The sequence below is a fragment of the Heloderma suspectum genome, chromosome 13 (genome assembly GCF_057233095.1).
Source record: "Heloderma suspectum isolate Gila_16-S chromosome 13, 16-S_ref, whole genome shotgun sequence".
Taxonomy (NCBI): Eukaryota; Metazoa; Chordata; class Lepidosauria; order Squamata; family Helodermatidae; genus Heloderma; species Heloderma suspectum.
In genome coordinates this window covers 16,081,828-16,099,288 of record NC_139470.1, presented here as the reverse complement: position 1 = coordinate 16,099,288, position 17,461 = coordinate 16,081,828, and the positions used below count along the sequence as shown (strand labels likewise).

General features: G+C 46.2%; 2 protein-coding genes across 13 annotated transcripts in view; one reads left to right on the top strand and one right to left on the bottom strand.

The window, feature by feature from the left end:
• The window catches only part of TXNRD2 (thioredoxin reductase 2), a 64,090-nt gene extending 61,690 nt beyond the window's left edge, over positions 1-2,400 (bottom strand). For 3 of the 8 annotated variants that reach the window (XM_084820517.1, XM_084820519.1, XM_084820518.1), the window contains exon 1: positions 2,097-2,400. In XM_084820517.1, the coding sequence (XP_084676643.1) occupies positions 2,097-2,382 (286 nt within the window). In that variant the 5' untranslated portion in view covers positions 2,383-2,400. Of the gene's footprint in view, positions 1-216; positions 346-2,096 lie in introns of all 8 variants that reach the window. The other 5 variants (XM_084820524.1, XM_084820523.1, XM_084820522.1 and 2 more) reach the window with 2 other exon arrangements.
• Positions 2,401-2,450: 50 nt separating this feature from the next.
• COMT (catechol-O-methyltransferase) overlaps positions 2,451-17,461 on the top strand; it is a 62,509-nt gene continuing 47,498 nt past the window's right edge. For 2 of the 5 annotated variants that reach the window (XM_084820529.1, XM_084820530.1), the window contains exon 1: positions 17,004-17,124. Coding sequence is in view for 1 of the 5 variants with exons in the window: in XM_084820526.1 (XP_084676652.1) it covers positions 2,758-2,784 (27 nt within the window). In the remaining 4 variants the exon portion in view is untranslated. Of the gene's footprint in view, positions 2,582-2,649; positions 2,785-8,177; positions 8,268-17,003; positions 17,125-17,461 lie in introns of those variants that run through there. The other 3 variants (XM_084820528.1, XM_084820526.1, XM_084820532.1) reach the window with 3 other exon arrangements.

The window sequence follows — 17,461 nt, the reverse complement described above, 5'->3', positions numbered from 1 at the left end:
GGTTGTATAAGGAGTACCCGGGGCCACAGTGGCTTAGTGGTTAAGACGCTGAACTGCAGACTGGAAGGTCGGCAGTTTGAGACCTGAGTGCTGCGTGACGGAGTGAGCTTCCGCCTTCAGTCCCAGCTTCTGCCAACCTAGCAGTTCGAAAGCAAGAAATTGCAAGTAGATAAATAGGTACCGCCTTGGCGGGAAAGGTAACAGCATTCCGTGCACCTCGGTGTTCAGTCATGCCGGCCACATGACCACGGAAGCGTCTTCGGACAGCGCTGGCTCTTCGGCTTAGAAACGGGGATGAGCACCGCACCCTAGAGTCGGACACGACTGGTTGGGGACACCTTTTACCTATAAGGAGTACCCACCCCACCATATTTTAGGAGATTTGAAAGAACAAGGTACTGTCTATATAATGGGATTGTTTCATATCTGCCAGGTTACAGAGAAGTAACTATTTTACAGTGCAATTGCATACATGTCTGCTCAGAAGTAGTTCAAAAGGAGTAACAAGAGTTAAAAACTGCAGCTTATGTCTGCTGCAACAAAAACCAAAAACAAGAGTCCTGTTGCATTTTGAAAACTAACAGATTTGTGGGCCAGAATGCAGTAACATCCATCAGCCTTTAAAGTAACACATTGTTGGTTTTTGGTTCATAGCAAGAACTCTATTTTTTGTTGTTGTTGACAGATGTTAGCATGCTGTCAAAGAAAATCAATGATTCATCTTTAGAAATTGACATCTTTAGAAATTGACTTCATTGACACTTGCAACATTTTTTCTTGGCCGAAATACTTAAAAAAACATACAAAAAATGTTTTATACTGTAATTTGATCTGAGGCCTGATCAATCAAAAGATATGGATAATAGGCAGGTGAAGAAGACCTGAACCTAACATCAGCTGGGAAGGAGCCAGATGTGTTTTTATTTGTGAATATTGTTTGTTTTGATATTATTTTTATGTTACTTGAAAGCCACTTCGGTGGGATTTGTATCCTGAAAAGTGGCATATAAATAAGTGTAATATATATATAAATAAATACGAATCCCTGAGTACCTATATTTCTGATCTCTCCTATACCTCTGGCTCAAGGTAGGCAGTAATGTGTTCCTTCTATCTGCAATGCTTGGAGATCCATTGTGCAGTCTTAAAATTGTAATACCACCTCTGATAATAAGTAAGAGGTGGAGGGTAAGAGGGTACTAGGCTGAAAATACTTTGCCACTAATCATTTATGTTTGATTTGAATCAACCAGGAATGAAACGAGGTTTTAAACAAACATAGCTAAGAGATTGCCTCCACCCTCAGCAAAACAAAGCCCCCCAAACACAAATGCAAAATTATTTACATCAGGCAGAGTACGAATCTGGTTTTCCACTATTTGAAAAGGCAGCTATGAAAACAAAAGGGGGTGACTGGGATCTTTTATTCTTTTTGTATACCAAAATTGTTTTATTCTTTTTGTATACCACTCTGAGAATATGACTGAAGGGAAGTATCCAAATATTTATTATATTTGCATTATAGGGCAGTATACAAATAATCTAGGGTTACGGCTGCAATCCTCTGCACGTTCACCAGGGAATAAGCGCCATGGACACAATGGGAGTTAATCATTATTTATTCAGAAATAGTCATTGTAATTGTTTTAATGATTTACAGTTTTTAATGTTTTTATATTGCTGCATTTTTATCGCCTTAAATTGTTTGCTGCCTTGATGGCTTTTTAGCAAATAAGGCAGCATACAAGTGCTAAGAATTAATAATAATTATAATAAATAAATAAAATAAGGGTGCAATCCCACGCATGTTGAGACAGAAAAAAGAAGTCCTAACAATTCCCAGCATGCCCTAACCAGCAATGCTGGCTGGGGGATGCTGGGAATTGTAGGACTTCCTTTTTCTGTCTAAATATGCATAGGGTTCCTTCTTAGGGGGGTCTTTCCGTTTTTTAAGCTGTGGTGTTAGGCAGAAATTCAACGGGCAAAGCCTCCCCTGCCTGGAAACGCAAAGACGGAGTGCGTGTGGGAGATGCAGCGCGTCACTTGTTGGACGTCTACTGCAGGAGGAGGAGGAGGAGGAGGACGGGGAGCTTCACCTGTCGAATGTCCGCTGGGGGCGGTGAGGAGGAGCTCCACCTGTCGGATATCCGCCTGGCACGCTCCTGTCAAAGGGGCGAGCAGCTCTGCCAGGAGCACGGACCCTATTTCAAAATCTCCCCCCGACCCCGACCCAGCTTTCCGGAGAGGGGAGGCGGAGCCCCACACATGACCCCGCGCGGCCTGCGGCGAGGGGGTCCCCGTACCTGACGACAGGGCCCGCGCTGTACGGCGAAGCCCGGGCTCGCGTGGGAAGCACGGGCGCGCTCGCCACAGCGCCGCCATGCTGTACGGCAGCCGAGCGTCGCGCGAGGACCCCCGGCGCACGCCGCCGCCCTTCGCCGCAAGGCCGGGGCTGTCCGAGCGAGTGCCTGATGGTTGCTCGTGCCCCGTCAAGAGGCGCTCCCTTTGCTCGGAGAGAAGGCAGGGCTGCTCGTGAGGAGGAGGAGGAGGAGGAGGAGGAGGAGGCGGCCGCTCGTGCTGGGTGAGTGAGGAGGAGGAGGATGTCCCATGGGAAGGGCCCAGCCCCATGGGAGGGACTGTGTGTGTGTGGGGGGGGGGAGGCAGGCACTCGGGTTGTCACCTATCTTTCCCGGCAGGTACAGCATTTGTTGGCAGGCATTCAACCGGTGCAGCGTTCCTTGGCGTAAATAGCAGTGGATGGGGAGAAGCTGTATTTGCTGCCGGGTATGGCTGGGTGGTTGTGCTTGTTCTCGTTTTACTCTGCCACAAACCCCCCCCCCCCCACTCCTCAACCCTATTAACATTTAACTTGTGACAACTTAGGCCACATGCAAAAGGAATACGGAACACAAAGAACGGGAGTTGTCGCCTCTTTTCTTAAAGGCGCTGCTGTGCCTCTGACAGGCAGGTATGCAACAGGTGCGGCTCTCCTCAGCACATAGATAGCGGTGGAGGGAGGCGAAAGCTGCCGCTGGGGGAATGCCTAGGCATCCATCTATTTGTGTGCTATTAATTGCTGTTAATATATAGTTAAGGGCGCACACCCCGAAGTCAGAGACACACAGCCAGTGCGGTTTCACCACCAGCTGCTGCTGTCTATGCCAAAGAAAGCTGCACCTGTTGAAAGCCTGCTTGTCAAAGATACAGGAGCCCCTCCCAAGAAAAGCAGTGGCAGCCTTCATTCCCTTTCCCCTACGGATGGTTTCCTATGCTTTCCTTCTTATTTTCTTAGCATACTTTCCTTTTAAGAAAAAGGGAAATATAAAGAACGTCAGAATGAGAAAAAGAAGTCATGGGGGTTGCTTCCTCCTTTTTCCAGGCGGAGCTTCTGTGCCTTTGACAAGCAGGCATTCAACAGGTGCAGATTCCTTGAAGTCACTGTCAGTGGATGGGCGAGAGATGTGCACTCAGGATGTCATCAAGGGAATGTGGGCGGGGACATAACTGTTGATCAAGACCGTTATTGCCACGGGAGCACATGACATCGTTATGGTGTTTTTAAATATTGTACTCAACTTTGAACGTTTGGGATAGCTTCTGATAAATATTTTAAGTACAGAAGACTGGGATCTGACTGGTTGGCACTTAAGAAAAATGTAGAGAAGAGGAGCAAACAGGCAACATTTCTTTGCACTTAAACTTCTCTGACTATTCAGACTTAAGATCTATGAGAGGAATGGTTTTTAGGTGACGGAAGTGTAATTTGTTTAATACAAATACTCTGTATGTCTAGTGGTCACATCCACAAATTCAGAACTATTTGGAATTTGTTTTATTGCTGTGAGCCATCTTGGGAGGGCTTCTGCCCTGAAAGGTGGCCCAGAATTTTTTTTAAAATAAATACATTATGCATGTTATATATGACCATAGTAAAGACCATGGTGGTAATTTTACTGGAACTGCAGTGTTACGAACTGATGCAGCCTGATGCAGCCTATATTTAACTGGAAGAAAGACCCACTTTGTGTTCGGTGGGGCTTACTTTGAAGTCAGCGTGCAGAGGATTTCAGCTTTACTTGGGAGTAAGTCCCATTAATTTGAAGGGCTCCACTTAAGAAGAGCCTTGCTGGTTCAGAGGAAGGGTCCGTTCAGTCCAGTATTGTGTTCACAATGCCAGCCAGCTGCCCCCAGGAAACCCACAAGCAGGACATGAGTCCAACAGCACCCTCCTGCCCATGTTCCCCTGTAACTTGTGTCACAGGCATCCTGCCTCTGACACTGGAGGTAGCAGAGAGCCATCAGGACTAGTAGCCACTGAAAGCCTTCTCCCCAAGGGATTTGTCTAACCCCCTTTTAGAGCCATCCAAATTGGTGGCCGTCACTATGTCTTGTGGTAGCAAGTTCCATAGTTTATGTGCTGTCTGAAGAAGTCCTTCCTTTTCTCTGTCCCAAATCTCCCACCGCTGAGCTCCAAGGGATGACCCCGCTGAGTTCTAGTATTATGAGAGAGGGAGAAAAATGTCTCCCTATCCGCTTTCTCCACACCAGGCATAATTTTGTACACCTCTGTCATGTCTCGCTTTTTTTCCAAACTGAACGATCCCAGCTGTTGTAACCTTCCCTCATAGGGGAAGGTTCTTCGTAAACATTCTTGGTTCTTCAAGAGCCAGAGTGGTGTAGTGGCGAGAGTGTTGGACTAGGAGCTGGGAGATCCGGGTTCTAGTCCCCACTCGGCCGTGGAAGCTCACTGGGTGACTTTGGGCCAGTCACAGACTCTCAGCCCAGCCCACCTCACAGGGTTGTCGTTGTGAGGATAAAATGGAGAGGAGGAGAATGTAAGCCGCCTTGGGTTTCTTTAGGAGGAAGAAGGTGGGATATAAATGAAACAAACAAACATGCTTAGAATTGTGCTGTAGGCTTCTTAAAGGAGATTTGGCTGAAAGAGAGGATTTGTTGCAGTTGTAGCACTGGAATCAGCGGTCTAGTGGAGCCAAGGCTCAGAGGGATGCAGCATCAGCGCTTTTCTTTTAGCAGGGGCATTGATGTCATCTGCCACTACCACTCTCAGACTTCCCTGTTCCCTCTGAGCTTAGCTGCAATCCTCACAATAGCTGGGGAGGGTGGGGGAGGAATTAATTTCCCCAGCAACAACATATTGTTCCACGTTGTAACACGAAGTATTTTGGGATGGCTTGGCCTTGAGCGGGGGGGGGGGGACCCATCAGCTTTACCAAAGACCTGCTCCTGGTAGAGAGGAAAACTGCTAGAATGGGTTTGTTGATTTGGATCGATAACAGCTGCCTGAATTTTTGGACTCTCCTTGGGGGCGGGGCTATGTGGACTGTCATCGTGAGCGCCTGCGCCTCAAAATTTAACACTGCACCGCTGGCTGGAGTGGAACCATTAACTTAAATTCAGAGCACTGGAAATGGGAAGGTGAGAATGAGAGGCTTCCTTGAACATTGGTTGTGACATTACTTAATAAGATCAGTTTGCAGATAATGGTCCGTTTCCTAGTGTATGGGAGGCCGACTAGCCACATATGTTGGTCTAAGCTGCTTTATACCAGGTCGGACTATTTATTTATTTATTTATTTCATTTCTATCCCACCCAATAGCCGAAGCTCTCTGGGCTTTTCACAAAAATTAAAACCAAAAAGCACACAGTAAAACAAAATAAAACATAAAAGCATTAAAATCACAATATAACAATACACCCAGAATAAAACCTAGCAGCAATGCAGAGATTTAAAATACAGATTTAAAACAGCAAAGCTAAAAGACTAGGATGCTAAAATGCCTGGGAGAATAAAAAGGTCTTCACCTGACGCCAGAAGGAATACAATGTAGGTGCCAGGTGAACCTCACTAGGGAGCTCATTCTACAGCTGGGGTGCCACAGCAGAAAAAGCCCTCCTCCTAGTAGCCACCTGCCTCACTTCCTTTTGCAGGGGCTCATGGAAAAGGACCGCTGAGGATGATCTTAAGGTCCGGGCAGGCACACATGGGATTTGTCCCATCTAGCCTGGTTTCATCCATTTTGACTAGCTGTGGTTTTCCTGGGTCTTGGGTAGACCATCACCTGATCTCTGATCTTTTGAACTGGAGATGCCAGCTATTGAACTTAGGACCTTCTGCTTGCAAAACGTGTGCTCTTATCACTGGGCTACAGCTTCTGGGCCTGACTTTATTTGCCCTTGGTAATTAAAGGTTTTTATTTCTGGTTGAGCAGGTTGGTTTGTTTCTAAACTAAACTACTATTTAATCTTGCAACAGTGAACCTTCAAGCGTGCTTATTGTTTATTATATTATATTTCATTGTTTTAAATATTTGTATTATATTTTATATTTTTTAATTCTTCTATGGCATTTTAGTTTTTTAACTGCTTGTAATCCGCCCAGACAACTTTAATTACTGGGCAGATTAGAAATTTAATAAATAATAGATACATAAATTTGTAAAGTGTGGGGGTGAGTATTTATTAAATAAAGGTCTTGTAGGTTGAAAGGCATGGTGGTTGTCTATGGTTGATCCTGCTCTCATAATTTTCTCCCTCTCTCATAATGCTAGAAACCCAATGTGGTCATCCCTTGAAGCTGATTGGTGGGAGATTCAGGACAGAGAACAGGAAGTCCCACTTCACGCAGTGCATAGCTAAAGTATGGAATTCACTTCCACAGGACATAGTGATGGCCACCAATTTGGGTGGTTTTAAAAGAAGGTTAGACAAATTCACGGAGGAGAAGGTTATCAATGGCTACTAGTCCTGGTTAGGAATGTATGAAAATCACTTACCTTTCGCGGATTATGCTGATGGTGTGTGTGGGGGAGGCATTCCATCCCTCCCCCCGGAATCCTGGCCGGGGGGGGGGAGGTGCTCCGTTCCTCCCCCCTGGAATCCTCCGTGGCCGGCTGTGCTCCGCGGCAGCTCTGCGGAGCAGCCGGCCAGGCCCAGCCAGGCCAGAGCCATCCGCAGCCAGATTTCCGGCCGTGGAGGGCTCTGGGTAAAAACAAAAAACAAAAAAAAACCGTGTACGCAAATGGCAGCGGCTACGGCCGCCGCCATTTGCGTTCCTTCTTTTTGGCCGTCTTAATCTACGTAAATATTTACGTAGACTATGACGGCGAAAATAAGGGGAACGCAAATAGTGTAGCGGATGCTATTTGCGTTCCCCTTATTTTCGCCGTCTTAGTCTATGTAATTATTTATGTAGAGTAAGACGACCAAAAAGAAGGAACGCAAATGGCGGCCATAGCCGGCGCCATTTGCATACGCCTTTTTTTTCCTTTTTTTTTTACCCAGTCGTTTTAGGCTACGTAAGTTTTTACGTAGCCTAAAACGTCTGGGTAAAAAAAAAAAAGGCGTATGCAAATGGCGGCAGCTGGCCGTAGCCACCGCCATTTGCATATGCCTTTTTTTTTTTTACCCAGATGTTTTAGGCTTCGTAAAAACTTACGTAGCCTATCACGTCTGTGTAAAAAACAACAACAACTGCAAATGGCAGCGGCAGCAGCCGGTCGGAAGACCAGCCGCAGCCGCCGCTGCCTGGAAGATCCGCCCCAGGTAAGTCTCGTCCTGGGGGGATCCGCGGGGGGGGGGGAGTGGCAGGCCGTTCCGCCACAGATTTCGGGGGGCCGAATGCACTGGCATTTGGCCTCCCCGAGATCCGTGGCGGAATTCTCTGCCATCCCTAATCCTGATGGCTATATGCTATTTCCAGTATCAGAGGCGGTATGCCCATGTACAGCAGTCTCTGGGGAACATGGTTAGGAGCATGCTGTTGCACTCATGTTCTGCTTGTGGGTTTCCTGTGGGCAGTGGGTTGGCCACTATGTGAAAAGGATGCTGGACTAGACTCTTCCTTAGTCTGATCCAGCCTGGCTCTTCTTATGTTCTGCTGCAGTTTGTTGGGACAGCATTGATAGCTGTACGGCAGTGGTGTTGGATGTAGAGGCCCACTAGGGCCTGGGCTCTGGATCTTTGCTGTGGTGCCCTGGATCTCTGGGGCTGGGCCTGCTGCAGACAAGGGACTTACCAGCTTCTCTGAGTTGCGTTTCTTTGTTTGGAGTTTTTTTTCTTTCTTTCCTAGGCTGCAGGGGTGGGGGCGGAGACAGAGAAAAGTCTTCTCATCGTGTTTGCAACATATGTATCAACTGAGGCCTCTGATTGGCTGCCTTCTGACCAAACAGTGCCTGCCAAACTGGTATTTAAGTAATGCAAAGTATGGGTGATGCAACAGTTCCTGCAGTGATTACGGCAGGGGCAGGTTAGTCTTTGCTCTGCTTACTTTGGGGGTTTGCATACTGCTGGGCTTGTCTGGTGCTTATCTGTGTGTGTGTGTGCATGAGTGAACAAGGGAGAGCAGCAGGTAACTGTGGTGGCTCTTGATTCCCATCTTCCTTCTCCCTGCCCAGGCCTTGCTAGAAACTTCAAACTGGGATTCTAGCGAGGTTTGGGTGTGTGGGGGTGGGTGTGGGGGTTTGTGTGTGCGGGGAGAGAAGAAATCAGAAAGGCAGCTGCCACCATGGTTGCCAGTTCCCCCCTTCCTTCTCCCTGCCCGGGCCTCAGCCTTGCCTCTTCAAGATGAACTTCTAGTAAGATTTGTGTGGAGTCCACTGCCTCTAAGGACTGCTGCTGAAATTACCGCCTGCCAGATCTGAAATTACAGCCTTTGTACCCTCTCAAACCCCAGCACCCCTCCTGCCATGTGAGTACACTGGCTGGGTATAATGGGAGCTGTAGTCCAGCACTTCTGGAGGCTGCCAGATTGGTGAAGGCAGGCCTATAACATGTATGGTGGTGATAAAGGAATAGAACTGTTGCTGTAAGTTGATAGAAAACCCTTAGTGTCTTCCAGTGCTGGCTACTAGATGCCGAAAACTCAGTGATCATGCTAGGTCTTGTGTTAGTCAACAGTAAGGGGTGGGGGCATGCATCCCCAGCTGCCCCCCCCGTATGACACTACCACCACCCCCTGCTGCCATGCTGCCAAATTCACCAGCGCCATTTTTTGTTTTTCACAAAAACTTAATGGTGCCTGTAGAGCTAGGGAGCACTACACAGATCAAATTTAACTCACTTGCAAGCTACATTTGACCCTTTGGGTTCCCTGTAGCCACCATGGAGCACCGCTACCGAGCACCAAAAGGGTGGAATCTATCTTGCAAACGAGCTAAACGTGCTACAGAGCAGTTTGCTTCTGAATTTTGGCAGCAAATCACCATTTTAAAAAAATGATTTGGCACCCGTTTCGGGGTGTCCAGAGGGTGAAAATGGGCCCTGGAGCTCCTGCAGTTGCCCACACCTGTGCTAAACTTTGGTTGAAGTGATGTTAGCAGGGACACACTGCTGTGACACGTATGCACATCATCCAATTAGTTAATCAATTAAGACTTGTGCAATTGTTAAGATTCGGCAACTTGAGAAAGGGAAGATCTAGGCACCCCACCCCTTTTCGTGACTCCCATTTGGAGCTGTCACTGCTGTGGTTACTGCGAATGGGAGCCATGAAGGTGGCGGGGAGCCAAGATCACCCTTTTCTGGAGTAGCTGGAGACTCAGGGAAGTGTTGAATGGAAGCAGGACACCGAGAAGTGTCAGTTCAGTGCTTAAAACCCTGAGGATCACCTTGCTAAGTGGCCGATCTTCTGCCCGCCCCCTTTTTGGTGCGCTTACTTTCTTGCCTTGCCACTTTCAACTGTGCACAAATTAACCTTGCCTTGCCAATTTCCTTGTATGTTTCCTAGTACCTTTGTTCCCTTTGACAGGTGAAACATATCAAGGCCGTACCTGACAGCCATGGCTGCGGTCTTGTGTACCTCTGCAAGACCAAAAAATAAATAAAAATAAAAATTACGAACACATTTGGCCCCAGGAGTTTATGCAAAATAATAATAATAGTAATAGTAGTAGTAATAATAATATAATTAATAATAATAAATTACAGCCCCTTTTGTGCAAATTCCTGGGGTGGAAAAATAATTTTTAAAAGGGGTTGCAGACGAGTGACAGCCCCTCTAAAGTGCTATTTGGGCATTGGTGGAGGGGCTGCCACTGTGGCATGGGCGAGATTGCTTGGGAAGAGCAGCAGGGGTTCTTGCCACTCTTGCCCAGCGGCTCTGAACCTAATCGCCCCGCAACTCACGATGGGTTGGCTCTGCTGGGTTCAGACAACAGGCCATGGTGGACTGAACACGCTCAGAACAAGCCGTGAGTTTTGAGGGTGGCTGGTTGGCCAGAAATAAACCACCCTGCAGGAAGCGATCTGCATTCGGACATCACGACAACCCACCGTGGCAAGTTACTCACAATGGGTTGTCCTATCACGTGAACCCAGTCAGTCCTTTATTAAAGAGATGCTTCTCAAATTCCCAGGTGTGCCCATGGGCCCAAAAAAGGTTGGGGACCTCTGTCCCAGGTTCTCTTTTTCTGTGTGATGGATGTCCTCTGTTTTGGGTGACATGAAAGTGACCCACTGCCCTGGAACCACAAGCACTGAAAGCATGTGCTCTACCCAGGAGTGATGCAATTCCTCACCCCACCCACCCCATTTTCTATTATTATTATTATTATTATTATTATTATTATTATTATCCCGCCTATTCCCCAATACTGAGACTCAAGGTGGCTTTACAACGTTAAAACTTATACAATTAAAACCTATAAATAGAAATATAAATGCAAGTGTACAAAAGTTAAAAACATAATTAAATCATCAATATCAAAACTGTAAAAATAGCAAAACATTAAAAGACAACCACAACAACAAAAATAGTATCCATACGTCATATTTTCACAGGTCCAGACTAGTAATCCCCAAAGGCCTATATAGTGCTCCGTTTGCAAACAGAATCCTCCTAAAGCTCCGCTGTATATATTACCAGCTCTTCTTCCTCCGGCTGCCTGCTACTCAGACCATTTCTTCCTTCAAAAGCTTGCATCGTGATTCAAATCCATGTTTTGCTTGATGTGTTTGTTTCTTTAAAACATGATACCCTGCCTTTCTGCTACCCCCCCCCCCCAATACCCTGCTTTCAAGCCGTTCCAGTTTAAAATTGCAATTATAAATAACTACTTAAGGGCGCAACACTATTGTGTTTAGACAGAAAAAAGTCCTACGGCTCCCAGCATTCCCCAGCCAGCAAGTATTTGGTTGCGGGACTTCCTTAGCATGCTGGGAGTTGTAGGCCTTTTTTCTCTCTAAACACACATAGGGTGCCACCCTAAATCACTTAGTTGACGGGCAGGTTTGTTTGGGAGCAGGGAGTCTTTATGTCTATGCATGCCATATTTGCTATCCTGGCGGTGCTTTTATCTGTCTGTTTTTATTCTATCTATTGACCTCATTATCACCCCACCCTTCAGCCAAAGAAGGCTCCCAGAGCGGCTTACAAAGATTAATAATAACACAGTTCCTTCCCCCAGACTTACAATCTAAAAGACACAACACAAAAGGAAAAGAGATTGGGAGGGAGGAAGAAAAAAAGAGACTGCAAAACTCAGGGACCGTTTCTTAGTGTCAAAGTTCTTGTACATGTACTTCCTGGCAGGGAAGGGCGAAACAAGCGCCCTGTACCTGTTCCTTCTCTGGCCGATGATGTATGGGGCTAAGTTGGCCTCCCCCTTGCAGTGATGATTTTCTGGGGGGGCAGGAGGGTGGAGCCCCCCCAGTAGCTCTTGGTTTTAATAACGGGTCTGTGGGGCCATGTTTTGCTGCCAAACTGCGATTGTTGCAAATGGGATGGAAGTGAAATAGTGAACATGGATGTGAGTGCAGGACTGCTGGACTCAGCCCGAATTTGTTTGGATGCATCCTGCTGATGGAGCAACTGTTATTCTGAGCCGTTGATCCTACCCCTCGGCCTCGCTCTCTGCTCCCCTTGTTCATATCAACATCACTGTGTTGAATGAATCCCAAACATCTGGAGCCCCTTGCCTGATTCAGGAAGGCATGGTGGTGGCAGCGAGAGAGGGGTGTGTGGGAGACGACCCCTGCTCCTGTTTACAGGTCCATGTGTACCATTTGCTGCCGATTTGACGTTTCAGCATCTCGAATTCTCTACGGGTGCCGTAATTATATGTTGAGCAGATGTGCCCCTGCATAAACAATCCTCCCGAGGCAGCGATGTGCCCGGGCTGAATCCCTTCAGTCTGAAAAAAAGAGTTAGCCCTGAGGGCATACCCAAAGAGTAGAAGGATCTGGCCAGCCTGGGGTGCAATCTAAGGTTGGACCTGGTAACTCAGAGGGCAGCCTTCGCTGAACCTGGGGCCCGCCAGGTGTTTTGGACTACACCGCTCATCATCCCTGAGCATTGCCTGGCTTGGCTGGGGCTGCTGGGAGTTGTAGTCCAAAACATCTGGCAGGCCCCAGGTTCGGCGAGGGCTGTTATACCAACTGGTTTTGCTATAATAATAGTTCTGAAGCAAATGTGCAGAATATCAGGCCCGGGGGCCAAACTTGGCCTGCCCGTGGTCCCTGTTTGGCCTTCGAGGGTTCCCCAGGTGGTGACGTCTCCTTCCCCTTTCCCCCAACCACTGGTCATTGGGTGGCTTCCCACCGTTTGTGCAGTCCCCATGCCCGCCATTCTAAAAGGATGAAATCCCTCCCCCAAGACTTCCGTTACTGGCAGTAAGGGTGTTAAGCTACAATAATGCTGGTGTTTTTTTTTAATTGTTGCCACACCCCTTTTGCCTTAGGCCCTGCCCACCACTGGAATGTGGCCCCCGAGAGCTTCTCTGGAATGGAATTCAGACCTTGGGCTGAAAGAGGTTCTGTGACCCAGTTCCAAAGCAAGGGAAGCAAACTCTCATTTGGTTTAAGATGATGCGCAGATGTGTCATTGTAGACATCGTTGTTTTTTTTTTTAAAAAAAATTAAGATGATGCACATGGGTGTCACTGCAGGGATCATCATAGAAGAAGCATTCCCTACTATGTGGGTGAGAAGGGAGAAAGCCTCTTTTATGTTCATTGTTGAGAATACATATATAAATCTTCTGGCAATTAATCAAGCATGCCTTTTAACTGATTTAGGCTGCAACCCTATAAGCATTTACCCTGTGAGTAAGTGCCATTGGTGAGACTTCCGAGTAAACATGCTTAGGTTTGTGCTGCTGACTGTAGAGGTTCTTTAAAAAAAAAATGGTTAGGTGCAGTCCTACGCAGGTAGGACTTTTTCCTTTCTAAACAACTCCTGGCATTTCCCAACCAGCCATGCTGATTGGGGAATGCTGGGAGTTATAGGACTTTTTTTCTGTCTAAGCATGCTTAAGATTGCACCCTTAACTGAAATCAGCCCTTGTAGTTGTCCCACAACTGGCCCTATTAAAGCCTGTTCAGAAGCTGTGGCCAAAATCCCCATGTGACGTTGATGGCATGCTTGCAATTGGTAGGCATGTTCCAAAAACCAAAACTGTAGATTTCACCTGGGGTGGCGGATGGAGAGGAAAAGTTTAACCCTGCCGCTCTCCGATGATTGTCCTGATGCAAATATATCTCCCTCCTTAAGCTGTTAGCTGCATTAGGCAGGAATTGCCCATTACTGCAATGAAGGCTCCCCTCCAGGTGCAAATAAGGTTTTTTTTTGGGGGGGGGATTTTTGTCAGGACAATCTCTGGGTTGTGGGGAGAATTAAACTCACTTTCCCCATTCCCTGTTGTCTTGATGTCACTCAGGCGCCCCACAGCTCTTGCATAAATAAAACAAACAACCTGCATGTTAATTGCATTCATGCAATTAACATTGCATCTAGATGTTGGCCCTCAAGAAAATTGACCAGTGTAAATGTATTTATGCGGCTTCCAGGCAGGAATTCAGCACAGCGTTTGCCATCTTGGAGACTCAAGTGCTTTATTTATTTGGAATACTTATATACCGATTCATATAATAAAAACTGTTAAGCGGATCACATAGAAATATTAAAAATCACATTTAAATACACTATTAAAAATCATTTCCACTGCAGTAACAATACAAATCACGCTTAAATTACACTATTAAAAATAATTCCAGTTATAATAACAGCATTAGTAAGATGGACAGTAAGATGGAGCAGCATATGATGAATTTCAATTAAGTACAAACTGGAGAAAGCCTGGGTGAGCAAGTACATTTTCAGATTTGGGGAAAGCTTGATCTACTGGAGTGCTGAGTGGTGGGTGTCTCTCCCCGCCCACCGGACACACACTTTTCTTTCCTTTGAGGATTGTCATTGACATCCTTGCTTGGCCCAACTGATTCATGTACAGTAGAAGATGGATGAATTGATTACAAATAAACTAATAAATAAGTAAAAAAAATAAGGACTTCTTCACACAGCGCACAGTTAAACTATGGAATTCGCTACCATAAGACATAGTGATGGCCACCAATTTGGATGGCTGTAAAAGGGGGTTAGGCAAATTCATGGAGGAGAACGCCATCAATGGCTACTAGTCCTGATGGCTATATGCTACCTCCAGTATCAGAGGCAGCATGCCTATGTACACCAGTTGCTGGGGAACATGGGCAGGAAGGTGCTGTGGCACTCATGTCCCATGGGTTTCCCATGGGCAGCTGGTTGGCCACTGTATGAGCAGAATGCTGGACTAGATGGACCCTTGGGCTGATCCAGCATGGCTCTTCTTATGTTCTTAAAATTATCTCAGATAAGACTGCCCCCCCACCAACTTTTAAAACAGTAATATAAGCGAGGAACGGAATTTTCTGGACTGCATAGAATGAGCTTATCTCTCTCTGTCTCTCTATACCTGGGGCCTTATACTTGCAAAGCAGGTGTGCTACTCCTGACCTATGGACCTTGCCCATGACACCTACTTTGTACCAAGTCCTACTGTTTGGAACTTATAAAGCATCATAATTGGGCTAATTTAATACAAACCGCTATTTAAACCTGACATAAGGTTTTTGCTTACATGTAAGAGCAACATAGATGGCATAAAATGGAATTGCTAAGAGAATCAAAGATCAGCAGGCCTGATAAAAGGTTGGTTCTGTGCGCTTAGTCTCAACCAGAGTGAATTTTAGGAAGTGCATGTAAGATGTCAGTAATGATGTTTGTAGGAGGGAGAGACTTAATCTAAACCTAAGGGATTTAAATGAAGCTAGACCACATTATGATATGTAATCAGTAAGCTTAAAGCATAATGGTTACCAAGTATGGTATTAGACATAAGGTTGGCATAGGACTTAAAGGTATAAAAAGAGTCTTAGTTGATGGGTGAGACCTCGCCTTCTATATGGACTCTAAGAATACTTCTTCTTGGAGATAAGGGAGGAACAGAGCCTCTGCCAGCTAATTTAATGTAAGTCTGACTCTTTCCTTCTATTTTCTCTATTGCGTATGAAAGGTGTGTGTGAATGAATTCTTTAATAAAAATTTGAATGGTTGTTTGTGTAAATTATATGTGTATGTATCTATGTATGCGCATGTAAACACTTTACTATATCAAGACAGCCAGATCAGAACAAATATGTAGCATACCAAGTCTCATTAGTTGCAATGGCTGCTTTTAAAATTAGACAGAATTATGTATAATTGTATATATTTAAGTGATGGAAATTATTGATTGTTTCTTTATTGTGGAATAGTTTGGGGGTCTTCTCCTTTTTTCTCCCCTGTTTTGCAATGACCTTTGTAAGCAAATAAAGATTGAACTGAACTAACCCACTACTCATCCCTGAGAGCCAGTGTAGTGTAGTGGTGAGAGTGACGGACTGGGAGCCGGGAGATCCGGGTTCTAGTCCCCACTTGGCCATGGAAGCTCACTGGGTGACTTTGGGCCAGTCACAGACTCTCAGCCCAACCTACCTCACAGGGTTGTTGTTGTGAGGATACAACGGTGAGGAGGAGGATAATGTAAGCCGCCTTGAGTTCCTTGCGAGAGGGAGAAAGGCGGGGTATAAATGCAATAAATAAATAAATAAATAAATAAATAAATCCCTGAAGCTCAGGGCGTGACTTATGCAGCCATTTGGGTGAGTGCCAATGGGCTTAAAGTGGGGACAGAGAGGCACCCATGCACACCCCACCCCCAGTGTCCCTACATGCTCTGCATCCGACTTTTGTGGCCTGAGCTGTTGTCAGAGTTCCTAGTCATTGGGGAGGGTCCATAGGTCAGTGGTAGAACCCCTGCTTTGCATGCAGAAGGTGCCAGGTTTGATCTCTGGCATCTCCAGGTAGGGCTGGAAATATTCCTCTCTGAAACCTTGGGGAATCTTTGCCAGTCCATGTTGACAATACTGGGCTAGATGGACTCAGTATAAGGCAGCTTCCTATGTTGTAAGCCCATTCAGCCCTAGGGTCAAAACGGATCCCGGCATGTGTGGGGATGTTGAGGGCAGGGCTGGCATGCACACACCTGCCCCCTCTCCATTTTGAAGCTCACAAAGATTCACCTGAGCACCTATTGTCTACGCTGATTTGCCCATGTACTTCCCTGCTATCTACAGCAGGTGTAGGCAATGTTTTGGACTACAGAGGTCTGGAACTACAAATCCCATCACCCCAGGTGTTGGCCATGCTGGCTGGGGCTGGTGGGAGTTGTAGTCCAAAAGATGTGGCGGCCGCCAGGTTGCCTTATCCTGGCTCTAGTTCATCAAGGTCTCGACCAGAGCTGTCTCCCAGCTTTAAAAAAAAAAAAAAATGTTTTACTTGAGGTCCTTCTAACGGAGATGTTGGGGATTGAACCCAGGACCTTGTACATAGAAAGCATGTGTTTAAACCTCTCAAACTGGAGGTGCCAGATGGTGATTTTGACATGGCTCCACGGTGATTAAAGGATTTAGCCCAGGGGTGAATTTGTCCCTTACCTGGTCTCCATCAGCGTTGGTAACGGAGTAACAAGAAGTGTGTCACCAGAGAATATGGGCACATTGTCTTTTGAGGTCATCTTTAAGAAACGCCTGTTCCAAGTTGAGTAAGATTTGGCAGCAGCAAGAGGAGGAGGGAGAAGGCGGGCGCTGTGCCTTTTAGAAGCGGTTGGTCTCCGAACCTGTAAGCTCTTGTAGTAATGTGATCAGATGTGACCAAAGAGGATACAGCAGTCTCAGAGAGATCTGTAAAATCCATATAACTCTAACCCAGGAAAAAGACCGGCACAAACTGTTCCTACTTTGCTCAGAAAGGTACATATTTATATTTTTCTCCGGTTTTGCAGAACTGTGTGTTTTTGCTTGCAGTGTGCTTTTTTAAAATGACCATATTTTAGGAGAACCGAAAGAGAAGGAAAGGAAGGCCTTGGTTATTTTCCGTGTTCCGCTTTGCTTCATGCTTGCACATGCTTTCATGAAGCAAACCTTCATGAGGAGGAGGAGAATGGGGCATATGTTTCAATGCATCTGATGTGAAGCGGTGACCATTCAAAGAGGTGAAACAGGATAGCCGTGCTTTAAGCTGAAAACCTCAGGGACAGATTAGGTAGAATCTATTATGTGTACACAGAAGGGATTTTGTTCAAGAAAG